This window comes from Pan paniscus, chromosome Y (assembly GCF_029289425.2).
Source record: "Pan paniscus chromosome Y, NHGRI_mPanPan1-v2.0_pri, whole genome shotgun sequence".
Taxonomy (NCBI): Eukaryota; Metazoa; Chordata; class Mammalia; order Primates; family Hominidae; genus Pan; species Pan paniscus.
In genome coordinates this window covers 10,449,223-10,462,963 of record NC_073273.2, presented here as the reverse complement: position 1 = coordinate 10,462,963, position 13,741 = coordinate 10,449,223, and the positions used below count along the sequence as shown (strand labels likewise).

The window sequence follows — 13,741 nt, the reverse complement described above, 5'->3', positions numbered from 1 at the left end:
ATAGTAGTAGCCATAGATACATATTAGAGCTTGCAAGAAGAGTCTAGTACCCAACAGTCTGTTTTTATATTTGGGCTTAGGTGTGCATAAAATAATCACATTTGGGCAAAGAAGCTGTTTTGTTACTCCTTGTAAAGCTACAGTGCTTAAAAATGATGTGATAATTTAAATACATAGCTTGGACATTTCCAGTTCTGTTTCCAAGCCTTAGCTATGGGTGAAATTGTTTTGGGCTATGAAGATGGACTAGGGCATCTTGCAACTCATGATGCATTTGGTGCCCCTTAGTTCTTGTGTCCTGAGCAGACAGACTGACAATTAAAACTCATCAATTTTATTTTCAACATACTTTAACATGGATTCTATCCCTTGGGCTGAGCTCCAGATCTTCCTCAGCACCTCACACTCTCTCTCATTGGCCTGTTCCAACTCCAGCTTAATATTACAGCGAACCAGGGCCTTACATTCTTCCAGTACAATTGGATTGTAGGAGGCAAGCTCCTTAATTTGAATCATAACCTCTTGGGTGAAAGTTCCAGTCAAAAATACCTGAGAGACCAGGCCTTTGGTGCATGCCTCCCGTGCTGTCAGCTTTCGCCCAGCAATTAACATTTCATTGGCAGATGCTTTACCCATCATTTTGGGGAATGTAATAGAAGAACAGCCATCTGGACTCTGTCCAAAGGTCGTATAAGGCGTTTGGAACCAAGCCTTTTCATTAGCCCACACGAGATCACAGAGAGGCAGGATGGATGCACCTAGTCCAATGGCAGGGCCATTGACTGATACAACAATAGGCTTTTTAAATTGAATAAAAGTTTTCACAAAGTTCTTGATGGTGTCCACCATTTCAAGGCTTGCTCTGTTTCTGTCATTCCTTAAGTGCTTCACAAAGTACCCAAAATCAAGACCGCAGCAAAAGACACTTCCAGCTGCACTGAACAGCACGAGCTTGCTGTCATCTGCAGCAGCGCTATTCAGAGCATTAACCATTTCTTTAATTACTTCTGTATTCAGTGCATTTTTTTCTGTCGATCTAGTTGATAGCACTATCTGGGTGAATCCATCCTCTTTCTTCACTACAATGTCTCTGTATGTGCTGGCACTTTCTGTTAGCCTTATGGTGAAGTGCATCTTCTTGATAAAAGGCTGGTCTCTGCTGTCATCAGTCATATTTCTTTGCCCACCTTTCACTCTTGGAACTGAGGTATGCATGTCTGTTGTCCCATTGGCTGCTAATGGGTCTATTAATACCACTATACCCTTTTGGGTAGCTGAACCTGTGGCCATGGAAGCAGTACCTGAGCCAGACATCTGCGACATTAGTGGGTGTATCTGAGTCTTGTTCTGTATTCCAGTCTGTTCTGCACCAGGACGTGACAAAGGGTCCCGGAGGAGTTTCCCTTCTGTCACCTTGAAGACCACCGTGTCCTGCTGATCTGCTGCAATAGGGTCCAGTTTCTCAAGCTTCTGAAAGCCACTCACAGTTTTCTTGTGGTCAAAGGGGCTGTCAGGTGCAAGGGTCTCGATAGTTGAATTTATTATCTCCATATTCTTTGTGTCAGAGAGAATTGAAGCTGCCTTTCTCCTAACGTTCTTGCTGGCAGCAAATAACTTGCGGTTTTTGGACCTGTGGTGTTTATCAGTCACTAGCGTTTTAGGAGAGTTCTTAGAATAGTTTGCTTTTGTAGATCTGGAAGTTCCTCTTCTGGCATTGTTTGAAAAAATTCTACTGGTTGTAGTCCATGTCAGTTTTTTCTGTTTTTCAGCCTGTCGTCTATTAAAATCATGTACACATTTTTCACACTTCATGAGGTGCTGCTCTGGTTCCCAAGTGTCATCCTGTTTGTCATAACCTTTCCACCGAACCAAATACTGTGTATTCCCCTTTTTATCCTGTCTTTTGTCAACAATAGCTTCAACCTCAAACTCCTGGGAAGCCATGAGGAAAGACACGGGATTGGAACAGTTGCTGTGCCACCTTTGTTTCAGTTGCGTCTCCACATAGACACTTCTTTCTGCCTCCAGCTCTTCACCAGGTTCTGTGTATGGATGAACCTCTTCTATTTTGTCACCACTGGTGTAGTGAAAATTGTGCGAAATAGCAGCTATGCCATGTGCCTGAACCTCTCCACACTTACTGCCCGGTGGGACAGCTTGGGCTTTGTCTCATGGTGCATGACAGCTTGCTCAGTAGCCTCAGGTGAGAGTAGCTAAATCCACAGCCCCAACCCTCTGGTGTAGTACAGAAAGCTTTCTTCCTGCCTGTTACTCCTTTGTGTTTCTTTGTTTAATTGTGGTTGCTATGACGATTATATGGAACATTCTAACGTTATAACATTTTTAAAGTTACACTAGCTTACCTTCAGTAACATACAAAGCCTTTACTCCTGTATAATGTACCTCCATTATTTCACTTACTGAGTTCTCAAAATTATACCTTTATTGATTTTATGTCAAAAACACAAATTAGTGGTAGTTTTTTTATTAAATATATTTGTGTTTTAAGTTATGTGGGAACAAATTGTGGAGGTGCACATTGTTAATTGTTCTTTTTGTTTTGTTTTGTTTTGTTTTGTTATGGAGTCTCGCCCTGTCAACCAGGCTGGAGTGCAGTGGTGCAATCTTGGCTCACTACAAGCTCCGCCTCCCGGATTCACGCCATTCTCCTGTCTCAGCCTCGCAAGTAGCTGAGACTACAGGCACCTGCCACCTGGCCAGGTGAATTTTTTGTATTTTTAGTAGAGACGGGGTTTCACCGTGTTAGCCAGGATTGTCTCGATCTCCTGAACTCGTGATCCACGCACCTCAGCCTCCCAAAATGCTGGGATTACAGGCGTGAGCCACTGCGCCCGGCCAAATTTTTTATCTTACATATTTGTTCATGTATTTATCTTTACGTTAATCTTTGTTTGTTCATACTGCTTTTGAGTGTCTGTCCATTCTACCCTGAAGTACTCCATAAGACATTTCTTAAAGGGTAGTCTACTTGTAAAAGGTGCCAGTTTTTATATGAGAATGTCATAATTTGTCCCTCACCTTTGATGGACAGTTTGGTGGGTCATAATGTTTAGGCTTGACAGTTTTTTCTGACATCACTTGCAATATATTAGGCTACCGCTTTCTATCGTTTTAGTTTTCAGATAAGAAATCTACTGCTTTTCAGTGGTTATTCAGATAAGCGATCCACTGGTTATTTTTAGGGTCCCTTTTACATGACTAGCTACTTCCCCTGCTTCCCTTGAAAATCTTCAAGATTCTCTTTGTATTTATTTTAGACAGTTTAATTATCAGGTAAGTTTGAGTTTGTTTCTTTGAGTTTTTGTTACTTGGAGTCTGTTGAGCTCCTTGGGTACTTACTTATTGTCTTAAATTGTTGCATTCTTTATGACTATGTTGTTAAATAGTATCCACGATTTTTTGTCTCTTCCTTGGAACTTCCAAAATGCATATGTATGGCTGCTTGATGGTGTCCCTCAGGTTTCTAGGCTGTATAAATCTGCCTTGCCCCTTTTCAGACTCCACTGGTGACCACTATATGGTTGACTGACCCCAAGGGTGTGTATCACAGTGTGGGGACAGTGTGTCAGTTGGTCTCGCAAGGCTGATGCGTCCCAGAGCTCAATTCCCAGACTTCAATCATTGCAGTCTCATTAGTGCACTACGATCTAGAAATCTCTAACTGTGAGGTATCACACAGAGTTCTTTGTCTCATGGCCAAGAAAATTAAGGAGGATGGATGCAAAAAGGTTGAATCAAAACTTTTATAAGTGAAAGTTAAAAACTCTTCACATTGGGGGGTGAAATGTGAGTGGTTTACCTACCATGAGGCTGTGCTTTACGGTTTCTAAGGGCAGAGAAGTAAAGAAATGTGCTTAGTGTTCTTGGAGTAGGCGTTATTTGGCTTGGCCCTGAAACTTGGCCTTGGATTCATCTGGAGCTGAAGTGATGATTTGTAGAAGCTACAAGGCTCAGCCTTGGAACTTGGCCCTGGACCAAGAAGGAGCTGAAGTGACAGCTTGGCCTGAGACCTTGGCCTGGGATCAATCAAGGGATGAAGTAATGTCTCATGGCCACAATAATTAAGGAGGCTGGATGATGCAAAGTTCAAGTAGGAACTAAAGTAACACAACAGCCATCTGGACTCCGTCCAGATGTCATATAAGGGGTTTGGAACCAAGGCTTTTCATTAGCTCAGAAGAAATCACAAAGAGGCAGTGTGGATGCACCTATTCCGAAGGATGGGCCACTGACTGATACAAAAATAGGCTTTTAAAATTGATTGAAAGTATTCACAAAGTTCTTGATGGTGTTCACCATCTCAAGGCTTGTTCTGTTTCTGTCCTTCCTTAAATACTTCAGAAAGTACCCCAAATCGAGACCACAGCAAAAGACACTTCCAGCTGCACTGAACAGCACAAGCTTGCTGCCACCCACAGCAGCCCTATTCAGAGCATTAACCATTGCTTTAATTACTTCTATATTCAGTACATTTTTTATGTCGATCTAGTTTATAGCCACATCTGGGTGAATCTGTCCTCTTTCTTCACTGCAATATCTCTGTATGTGCTGGCACTTTCTGCTAGGCCCATGATGAGGTACATCTTCTGGATAAAAAGCTGGTCTCTGCCACCATCAGTAACATTTCTTTGCCCAACTTTCACTCTTGCAACTAATGTATGCACACCTGTTTTTCCATTGGCTGCCGATTGGCCCACTAATACCACTATACCTTTTTTGGTAGCTGAGTCTGCAGCCGTGGAAGCCGTAACTGAGCCAGACCTCTGAGAAAATAGTGGGTGAATCTGAGTCTTGCTCTCTATTCCACAATGTCCTGCCCTGGGATCTGATAAAGCCCTGATGATCTTCCCTTCCTCCTCCTTGAAGACCACTGTATCCTGCTGATCTGCTGCAATAGGGTCCAGATTCTAGAGTTCCTGAATGCTACTCACTGTGTTCTTGTTGTTAAAAGGGTTGTAAGGGGCACGTGTCTTTCTTGATAGTTGAACACAGTAGCTCCATATTCTTTGGGTCGGACAGAGGTGACCCTGGATTACTGCTAACATTCTGGCTGGCAGAACATAACTGGCTGCTTTTGAATTTGTGGTATTGGCCAGACACTAGCGTTTTAGGAGTACTCTTAGAAAAGTTGGGCTTGGTAGATGTAGAAGTTCATCTTCTGGTATTGTTTGAAAAAGTTCTAGTTGTTTTGGTCCATGCCACTTTTTTACTTTTCTGTTTTTCAGTCTGTCATCTGTTAAAGTCATATATATATTTTTGACTGGTGCTGCTCTGGTTCCCAAGTGTCATACTGTTTCTTTTAACCTTGCCAACACCAAACATTTTTGTTGTTGTTGTTGTTGTTTTGTTTTGTTTTTTTTTTTGTTTTTGTTTTTTAGACAAAGTCTTGAGCTACCACCCAGGCAGGAGTACAGTGGCACAATTGCACAATCTCAGCTCACTGCAACCTCCACCTCCTGGGTTCATGCGATTCTCCTGCCTCAGCCTCCCGGGTAGCTGAGATTACAGGGGCCTGCTACCACGCCTGGCTAACTTTATGATTTTTAGTAGAAAGAGGTTTTCACTGTATTAGCCAGAATGGTCTCCATCTCCTGAACTCGTAATCTGCCCGCCTCAACCTTGCAAAGTGCTGGGACTACAGGCATGAGCCACTGTGCCTGGCCTCTGTCTTTCCATTTTTGTCTCATCTTTTGTCAACAATAGTTTCAACCTCAAACTCCTGGAAAGCCAGGAAGAAAGACACAGGATTGGAGCCGTTGCTGTGCCAAATTTGTTCCATTTGCATCTCCACATAGCCACTTCTTTCTGCCTCCAGTTCTTTACCAGGTTCTGCGTATGGATGAGCCTATTCTATTTCATCACCACTGATGTAGTGAAAATTGTTTGAAATAGCAGCTATGCTATGGGCTTTAGGCTCTCCACACTTACGCCCTGCTGGGACAGCTTGGGCTTTGTCTCATGCTGCATGATAGCTGGCTTAGTAGCCAGCTATCACTTAGTAGCCTCAAGTGAGAGTAGCTAACTCCACATCTCTTACTCTCTGGTGTAGTACAGAAAGCTTTCTACCTGTCTGTTACTCGTTTTCTTTTTTAATTGTCATTGATACTGTGATTACATTGAATATTCTAAAGGTATTCCACTTTTAAAGTTCTACTAGCTGACTTTCAATAACACGCAAATCCCTTAACCCTGTATAACTGCACCCCCATGATTTCCTTATTGAGTTCTCAAAATCATACCTTTATGCATTGTATGTCAAAAACGCAAGTTAGTGATAGTATTTTTATTAAATATATTTGTGTTTTAAATTGCATGGGGAACACATTGTGGAGGTGTACACTGTTATTCTTTATGTTTTATAATAGCTTATATATTTATCTTTACCTTAATATATATTCATTCATACTGCTCTTTATTATCTGTTCATTTTACCATGAAGTATCCCATAAGGCATTTTTTAAAAAGATAGTCTACCGGTAAAATGTCCCAGCTTTTATCTGGAAATGTCATAATTTCTCCCTCACTTATAAGGGACAATGTTTTGAACATAAGATTTCTGTTCAAAAGTTTTTTCTCACATCATTTGGAATATGTTAATCTATTGCTTTCTGTCCTCTGAGTTTTCAGATAAGATATCTGCTGATCATTTTTGAGGGTTACTAGCCAGTAACATAACTAGCCACTTCTTTTGTTGATTTCAGGATTTTCTCTGTCTTTCTTTTGAAGAGCTTAATTATCATATAATCTGAGCTTGTTTATTTGAGTTTCTCTTACTTGGAGTTTGTTGCCTTTGACATTCTTAAACATTATTGTTTCTAAATAGTCTTCCTGATTCTTTTTCTCATCCTTTGAACTTCCAGTATGCGTAATATGGCTGCTTGATAGTGTTCCACGGCATGTTAGGCTTTATTCCCATTGCTTTATACTTCTTCTATCATGTCCTAACTTAATTATGTCAACACACTTTCTTTGGTTTGCTGATAGTTTGTTCTTCCCCCAGCTCAAGTCCGCTTTTAAATATCTGTAGCGAATATTTTTTTCTTTTTATCCCTAGATTTTTTTAGATTTCAAAATAATTTTACTTTTTTATTAATTTTTGTTCATAATTTTTTTGTAGTTCTTTTGTTTCTTCTATTAGCTTACTCTGAAACTTAATTTTAAATATTATGTTTCTGTAAGACCACCATTTGGGCTGTCTAAAAAAATGTTTCAGACCATATTTTTTTTTTACTTCTTAAAATGAGCCATACTTTTCTGCTTCACTGTGTGGTTTATCTCTAGACTTTTTTAGGTTTTAAAATAATTTTACTCTTTTGATTAATAATTTTTGTCCGTAAGTGTTTGTGCCTCTTTTGTTCATTCTATTAGCTTATTATGTAGCTAATTTTAAATATTATATTTTAGTAAGGCTGCCATTTGGGCTGTCAAAAAAAGCTTATTTTTTCGTAATTATTTTGTAGTTGTTATTACAATGAGCCATACTTCTCTATTTCACTCTGTGGTTTGTGATTTTGCTGGTGCTGAAAAAGAGCATTTAAATTTTAAAGTGCCGTGACTTTGAAAATCAGATTTTCTACTTCTATGGTTTGGTAGAGTTTTGTTTAATCATATAGGCTCTTTCTCTCCTGTAAATCAGCTGTACTGAGCTTCGTCTTGGGTCTCTTTTGAGGCACATTGTTTTGGGACACATATCGTTAAAACCACAATTCATTACGTGTGTGTGTGTGTGTGTGTGTGTGTGTGTGTGTGTGTGTGTGTGTGTATGATTAATTTTGAATGTTTTAGTCAACAAATGTCTTAAGAGAAAAAGAAGAACAATCAGGAAAAAATATTTTCACTTTTTAAATCTACTGAAAGTTGGTGGCACAGAGGGACAAAGAGCCTGCATAATATTTGGGGAATATAATAATGACTATTCGCCTCTGTCGGGACCTCCATAAGCAGAAGCAGCAATCGGCAAATGAGTCCTCCTGAGATTTGGAGGACAGGGTCCTTTTTATTTGCCATGGCTCTTGTAAGCTGCTCCAGAAATATTTGCAAGGCATCATCCCACAGTGGTGGTTATTAAAGAATAAGTAGCTGCTGTTGATCTGTTCTACAAAATTGATAAAATTTAATTTTTATTTACTTTACAAATCTTTTTTTGGAAGCTGTAAACCTTCAGGTAGACTCGGAATTCTATAGTAATTGCATCATACTAATCCTGCCACTGCACCCATTGTATAGTTGAAAGGACGGATATACAGTGATCCCTTGTACATTGAAGAACTTTCCCAGAATCTAGTATTATTTTACTTTGACCTATTTGTCTTTGCACCTAAAGTATGCCTTGCATAGAAGTCACAAAAGTGACTCCTTCGTTTAAGGGTACACTTGCAACAATGTGTGCCTTTTTAAGCAAGAGCTCAGCTTTACAGTTCTTACAAGTAAAATATGACATACTCTGACATTGACTTACATGTTTTCCATATGTGCTTTCTCTTGCTTGATCCTCAATTTCTTTTTTGCTCATTTAAAAAATCTGGATAATTTTTAAAAACTGCTGTTGTATTTTTCATACTACAATTTGATGTACTTGGGATTTCAATTATTATTGAAAACTTAAAATAGCCTACTATGAAGAATACTAACTTGTGTGAATAATTTAATGTTTAAGGTCAGCAGTATAAAAATATGCTGCTCTTGTAGTTTTCCATCCTTCTCAATTTATATTACTTTCTCTGATTTTATCTGTGCACACAGATGGTTCATTAGCAGTTAAGTTTGCCAGGGTTGAAAGAGCAATAGCATTTTGTTATAGAGAAGCTTAAGTCACAATTTCCTTTAGCTTTTCTTTATCTATGTATGTTTTCTTAGTTTCATTTTACCAGTTGTATATTTCAGGTTTGATAGCATTTTTCTTAAAACTTGGATATCCCACCACCTTCTGACTCCATGGATTCAGCTGAACAATCGTGTGTTAATTTTAATCGAGACCTTCTTGTATGTAGCAAGTTGCTATTCCCTTTCTGCTTTTACAATTTTCTTTGTATTGGCTCTTGATTGCCTGTAATGTTTTCTGATATGGCTATCACTGACTATATTGTGGTTGAAGATTTTTGTCCTCTTTCATCTTTCAGATTGCGATTTTTAAGTTCAGTAAATGTTCAGTCATTTTTGCCTTAAAAATTTTGGGCTTCCGTTTTTCTTCATTTATATGATGCTCATAACGCACGTACCAGTATAACGCATGGTGTTCTATTTACTCTTCAGTTTTGTTTTATTTTATTTTTTTCACTTTCTTTAAATTGTACTTCTCAGACTGGGTTATTTCAGTTTTTATTCCTTCAGATTGAGTGAATATTTACTTGCTCAAATCTGCGGTTAAATCCCTTTAATATCTTCAGTAGTTTTCCCATTTTTATGGGTTCTTTTATAATTTGTCTCACTGATGATCTCAGGTCATTCTTTCATCATTTGTCCGTCATTTCTCTTTAGCCTTACTTAAAACTGTTGTTTTAAGTTCTTTGTCTATAAAATTTGGGACACATTTAATTCCTGCATTTAGTTTACATGGTTGGAAACTTTCTGTTTGTTTTTGTGTTTTTGGTTTTCAGAAAACTATATTTGAAATGCCATAATGTGCTAACACTGAATGTTACCTCTGTATTTGAAATGTCATAACATGCTAACTCCTAATGCTTTTTGCTATTTCTGAAATGCAACATGTTAGTTATTAAAAGCTCAGCTTACATTCCATTAGCACTTTGAATAAGAGCAATACGAAAACTATCACCTTTAAATACAGTTACTCTCCTTTAACTCTCAGGGGGGTTGTTTATAATTCTTTCCTAACATTCACTTTCTTCTGACTCTAAAGCTATAGATAAACTTGAGGGTTAAAGTATATCATTTTACATTTTTTTAAGAATGTTCCTGTCATAAGCATATACATGATTTTCTAAGTGCTTCAGTGTATTAAACTGCTTTTGAATATTCAGATTTTTGCAAATACAAATCTCTCCAACTTTTGCTCCTGCTTATCCTTTGCCTAGTGTAAAAGATAACTGTAATTTTTGTACTCAACAACTTAAATGTTTGTGACCAATTCCTGGCATTTCCGACCGAGAGTGACTTCTGAGTTAGGCAAAGGAGAAATAAATGTTTATTTTATCAAATTTTCATATATCCTCTAGAAAGACTGAAAAAAAACCCACAATAATTTAGCACATAAGGGTTTCTTTGCTTTTTTGAGAAGCAGGAATCAGGTCCTCATTTTGACAATGTGGATTTCAATTCTGAAGGCTTCATCTGTGCCTAGGAGGTGATATGACAATCCTTAAAGAAAAAAAAAAAAAACTTTACCATTGTATAATTGTCTTTCTGGATTAAATGTTTACTTGGTTTATATAAACTATTGATTTTTCAGGGTCCAGACTGTTTTTGATGGTTTGAAACTTTTTTTTTTTTTTTGGAATGGTTTGAAACTGCCATCCCTGCCATTTTACTTTTATTTTTATCTACGAAGCACTGAGTGTTTTCTAATTTCAGAGTTTATTGTTATTTATGAGGTTTATGTTTTGTCTCTTGTTTAAAATACTTAAAGTGAATGTTACATTTCCAATTTGCAATCCCCGGTGTTAGGTTTTTGTTTTAGTGGTCATGTTATAAAGTTTTTGTTTTTTTATTAAGTGAAATTATCAATTTTGTATAAAATGTATGAGGTAAGATTCTCTGTTATAAAGTACATTTTGGTTTTTGTAAAACAAACATACAATAAGTGGCTTACAAAGTGACTTTCAAATAATTATCTAAAGAAAATAATAAGAAAATAATGTAAGCATGCAGCAAGGTCAGTAAGTACAATGATTCCTGGTGGAAGGCTGTATAAATTGTTTTTAAAAAGCCAGCTCCCTGTGGCTGCAGCAGGCTGTAGAAGGGGGAGAATTATAGAGGATGAGCTCATAGAGGTAAAAACCCAACAATTTTCTTGGATTTTTATAGGTCTTCAGATTTTACTTTAGATTTCACCCTAACCCTGGTTTGTGACTCAAAGTAGAATTGGTAAGGTCGTTACTAGCATCTATTGCTGAGAGGTTAGAAATGCTGCTAAATATCCTAAAATCTTGAGTCTCAGGCACCTTTGAGAAGTTAACAGTGTTGAAATATCTCTCGAGAAAATTATATTTAAAAGCTCACATTTAGAACTCTTTGATGTTATATTTTGAAGATTTCTTAACTCCAAGTTTGGTTTCCATATAGCAGAAGGATTTGAAAAAGTGTACATAAGTTCCATTGATTCAACTTAGGGTAAACATTAGTAAAGTAAGGTCCGTTCAGTTAATCAATGATTAGAAACTAAATGATATATTTCTTATTTCTCTGCTTTTCCTTCCAATTGCTTTTTCAATATTTTTGTAAAACATGAATGTGAAAAAATAAAACCCCAGTCAGCCTCTGTTTTGGAGGTACCAAGGGAGAAATCTCAATGAATGGTATTTGGGATGGAGCTAATCTTTCATACAGTTGAAAGGCATAAATAATACACTTGCATACAGGTGCATCGGCACACTATATTATGGATACACATTGTGCATTCAGAAAGCACAATGTGTATCCATAATACAGTCATGAATGATCCTAGTCATAATATAGTCATGAATGATCCTGGGATATTACAATAAGCGAGTCAAATGGAAACAAAGTTTGCAAGGATTATAGCTGGGGTTATAGGATTTTCAATTTTGCTAAAGTTGTTTACTAGAACCAATATTCAAGTATCTCCTACTTTAAAAAAAATTATTTGATAGAAGTTTGCATAGTGGACAGCTTTGATCAGAATTATTAGTTCTTTGCCAACATAATAAAAGTATGCATTCACAAAAAATGCATATTAGACAATAAGAGAAAATAAAAATCAATGAATGAGGAAACTGATGTAATAGGAACAATTTCTGAAAATGTTAAGATAAATCCAAAAGGAAGTGAATTTCTACAGTGGAAAATCTTTTTCATTTCAATCAAAAATTTGTTTCAGAATGTTAGCAAGTAGCAGCAACATGGTAATTATCCAAATTTACACCGTTTCCTTAGTTCCAACTTAGCGCCTGAGATGTAGGCTCTGTTGCTGATGCTAGGGCCTTCTCCATGAGGCAGAACTCCTACCCATATAGGGCTTGCTTTTTCTCCAAGGTTAATAAAATGCCATTGAACACCTAAAAGGAAAAGGCAAGTTTAATTTTGTTTGCTTAAGATACTAAGGGAGAGCTCTGCTGTTTAGACACATTCTTGGAACAATGCAAAGAGTGTGAAATTGAGGCATTAACAGACATTAAGTTGTGCACAGAAGCTGGCATTATTTGTAGAAACAAAGTTGTTCGGCTAAAATTTGTAGTGAAAGAGGAATATTTATTGAAATCTGTGACTGACCTGATTTTTCAAAGTGCTGGCACTGTTTTATTATTATTACTCTTACTATCACTATTATTACCTGTAACAGCTTTTTCACTAAGGGAGTTAAGCTTTATAGATTACTTAAATTTAAACCTGAATTTGATGGGTACATTTTACAATGATCGCAGAACCACTATTTACTAAATATTTCTGAAAGTCTAAATTGTCATCTTCTAAGAAGACATAATACACCTTTGTTTTTAAAGAAATGAAGACTATTTACTAATTGGTAACCGTTTGTTAAATAATTACTCCGATATATGTTCAAGAGCCTTGTAAGTAAGTGAATAGGAAAATAAGTACTTTAAAGGTTTTTTTTTTTTTTTTTTTTTTTTTTTTTTTTTTACATAGATGCATATGGACCACTGAAGCACATACGCACATGTGTATTGTGTATATATGTCAGGATTTTTTTTATGGAATTAGTTTACGGCATCACCATCAAACAAGCTGACTTATTAAAAGAAGGTTTATAGTTTTAATATTTATTCAAATAATGTTTTTTGATTGTATCCTAGGGATAGTGATCAGCTCAAAACCTGAAGGAAGAAGATGGGTGACTTCTCCATTTCCAACTGAGGTACCAGGTTCATCTCACTGAGAGTGCTGGGAAGTGGGGCAGGACAGTGGGTGCAGTGCATCAATTGTGACCTGAAGCAAGGTGAGGCATCACCTCACCCGGGAAGCAAAAGGGGTCAGGGAATTCCTTTTCCTAGTCAAAGAAAGGGGCACCTGGAAAATCAGGTCACTCTCACCCTAGTACTGTGCTTTTCTAATGGTCTTAGCAAATGGCACACCAGAAGAAGATCTCCCATGCCTGCATCAGAGGGCCCTACACTGATGGAACCTCACTCATTGCTAGCACAGCAATCTGAGATCAAACTGCGAGGTGGCAGCATGGCTGGGGGAGGGGCATCCACCATTGCCAAGGCTTGAGTAGGTAAATGAAGCAGCTGGGAAGTTCGAACTCAGTGGAGCCCACCACAGCTCAAGGAGGCCTGCCAGCTTCTGTAGACTCCACCTGTGGGGGCAGGGCACAGCCAAACAAAAGGCAGCAGAAACCTCTGCAGACTTAAATGTCCCTGTCTGACAGCTTTGAAGAGTGTAGTGGTTCTCCCAGCACACAGATGGATATCTGAGAACAGACAGACTGCCTCCTCAAGTGGGTCCCTGGCCCCCAGGTAGCCTAACTGGGAGGCACCCATCAGTAGGGGCAGACTGACACCTCACATGGCCAGGTACTCCCCTGAGACAAAAATTCCAGAGGAATGATCAGGCAGCACCAGTT

General features: G+C 38.0%; 1 protein-coding gene across 1 annotated transcript; it reads right to left on the bottom strand.

The window, feature by feature from the left end:
• Nucleotides 1-318: 318 nt before the first annotated feature.
• On the bottom strand, nt 319-1,944 carry LOC129395731 (testis-specific chromodomain protein Y 1). The gene has a single exon (XM_055107148.2). It carries the CDS (start codon nt 1,942-1,944, stop codon nt 319-321), a length of 1,626 nt encoding a protein of 541 aa, XP_054963123.2.
• Between the last annotated feature and the right edge of the window lie 11,797 nt (nt 1,945-13,741).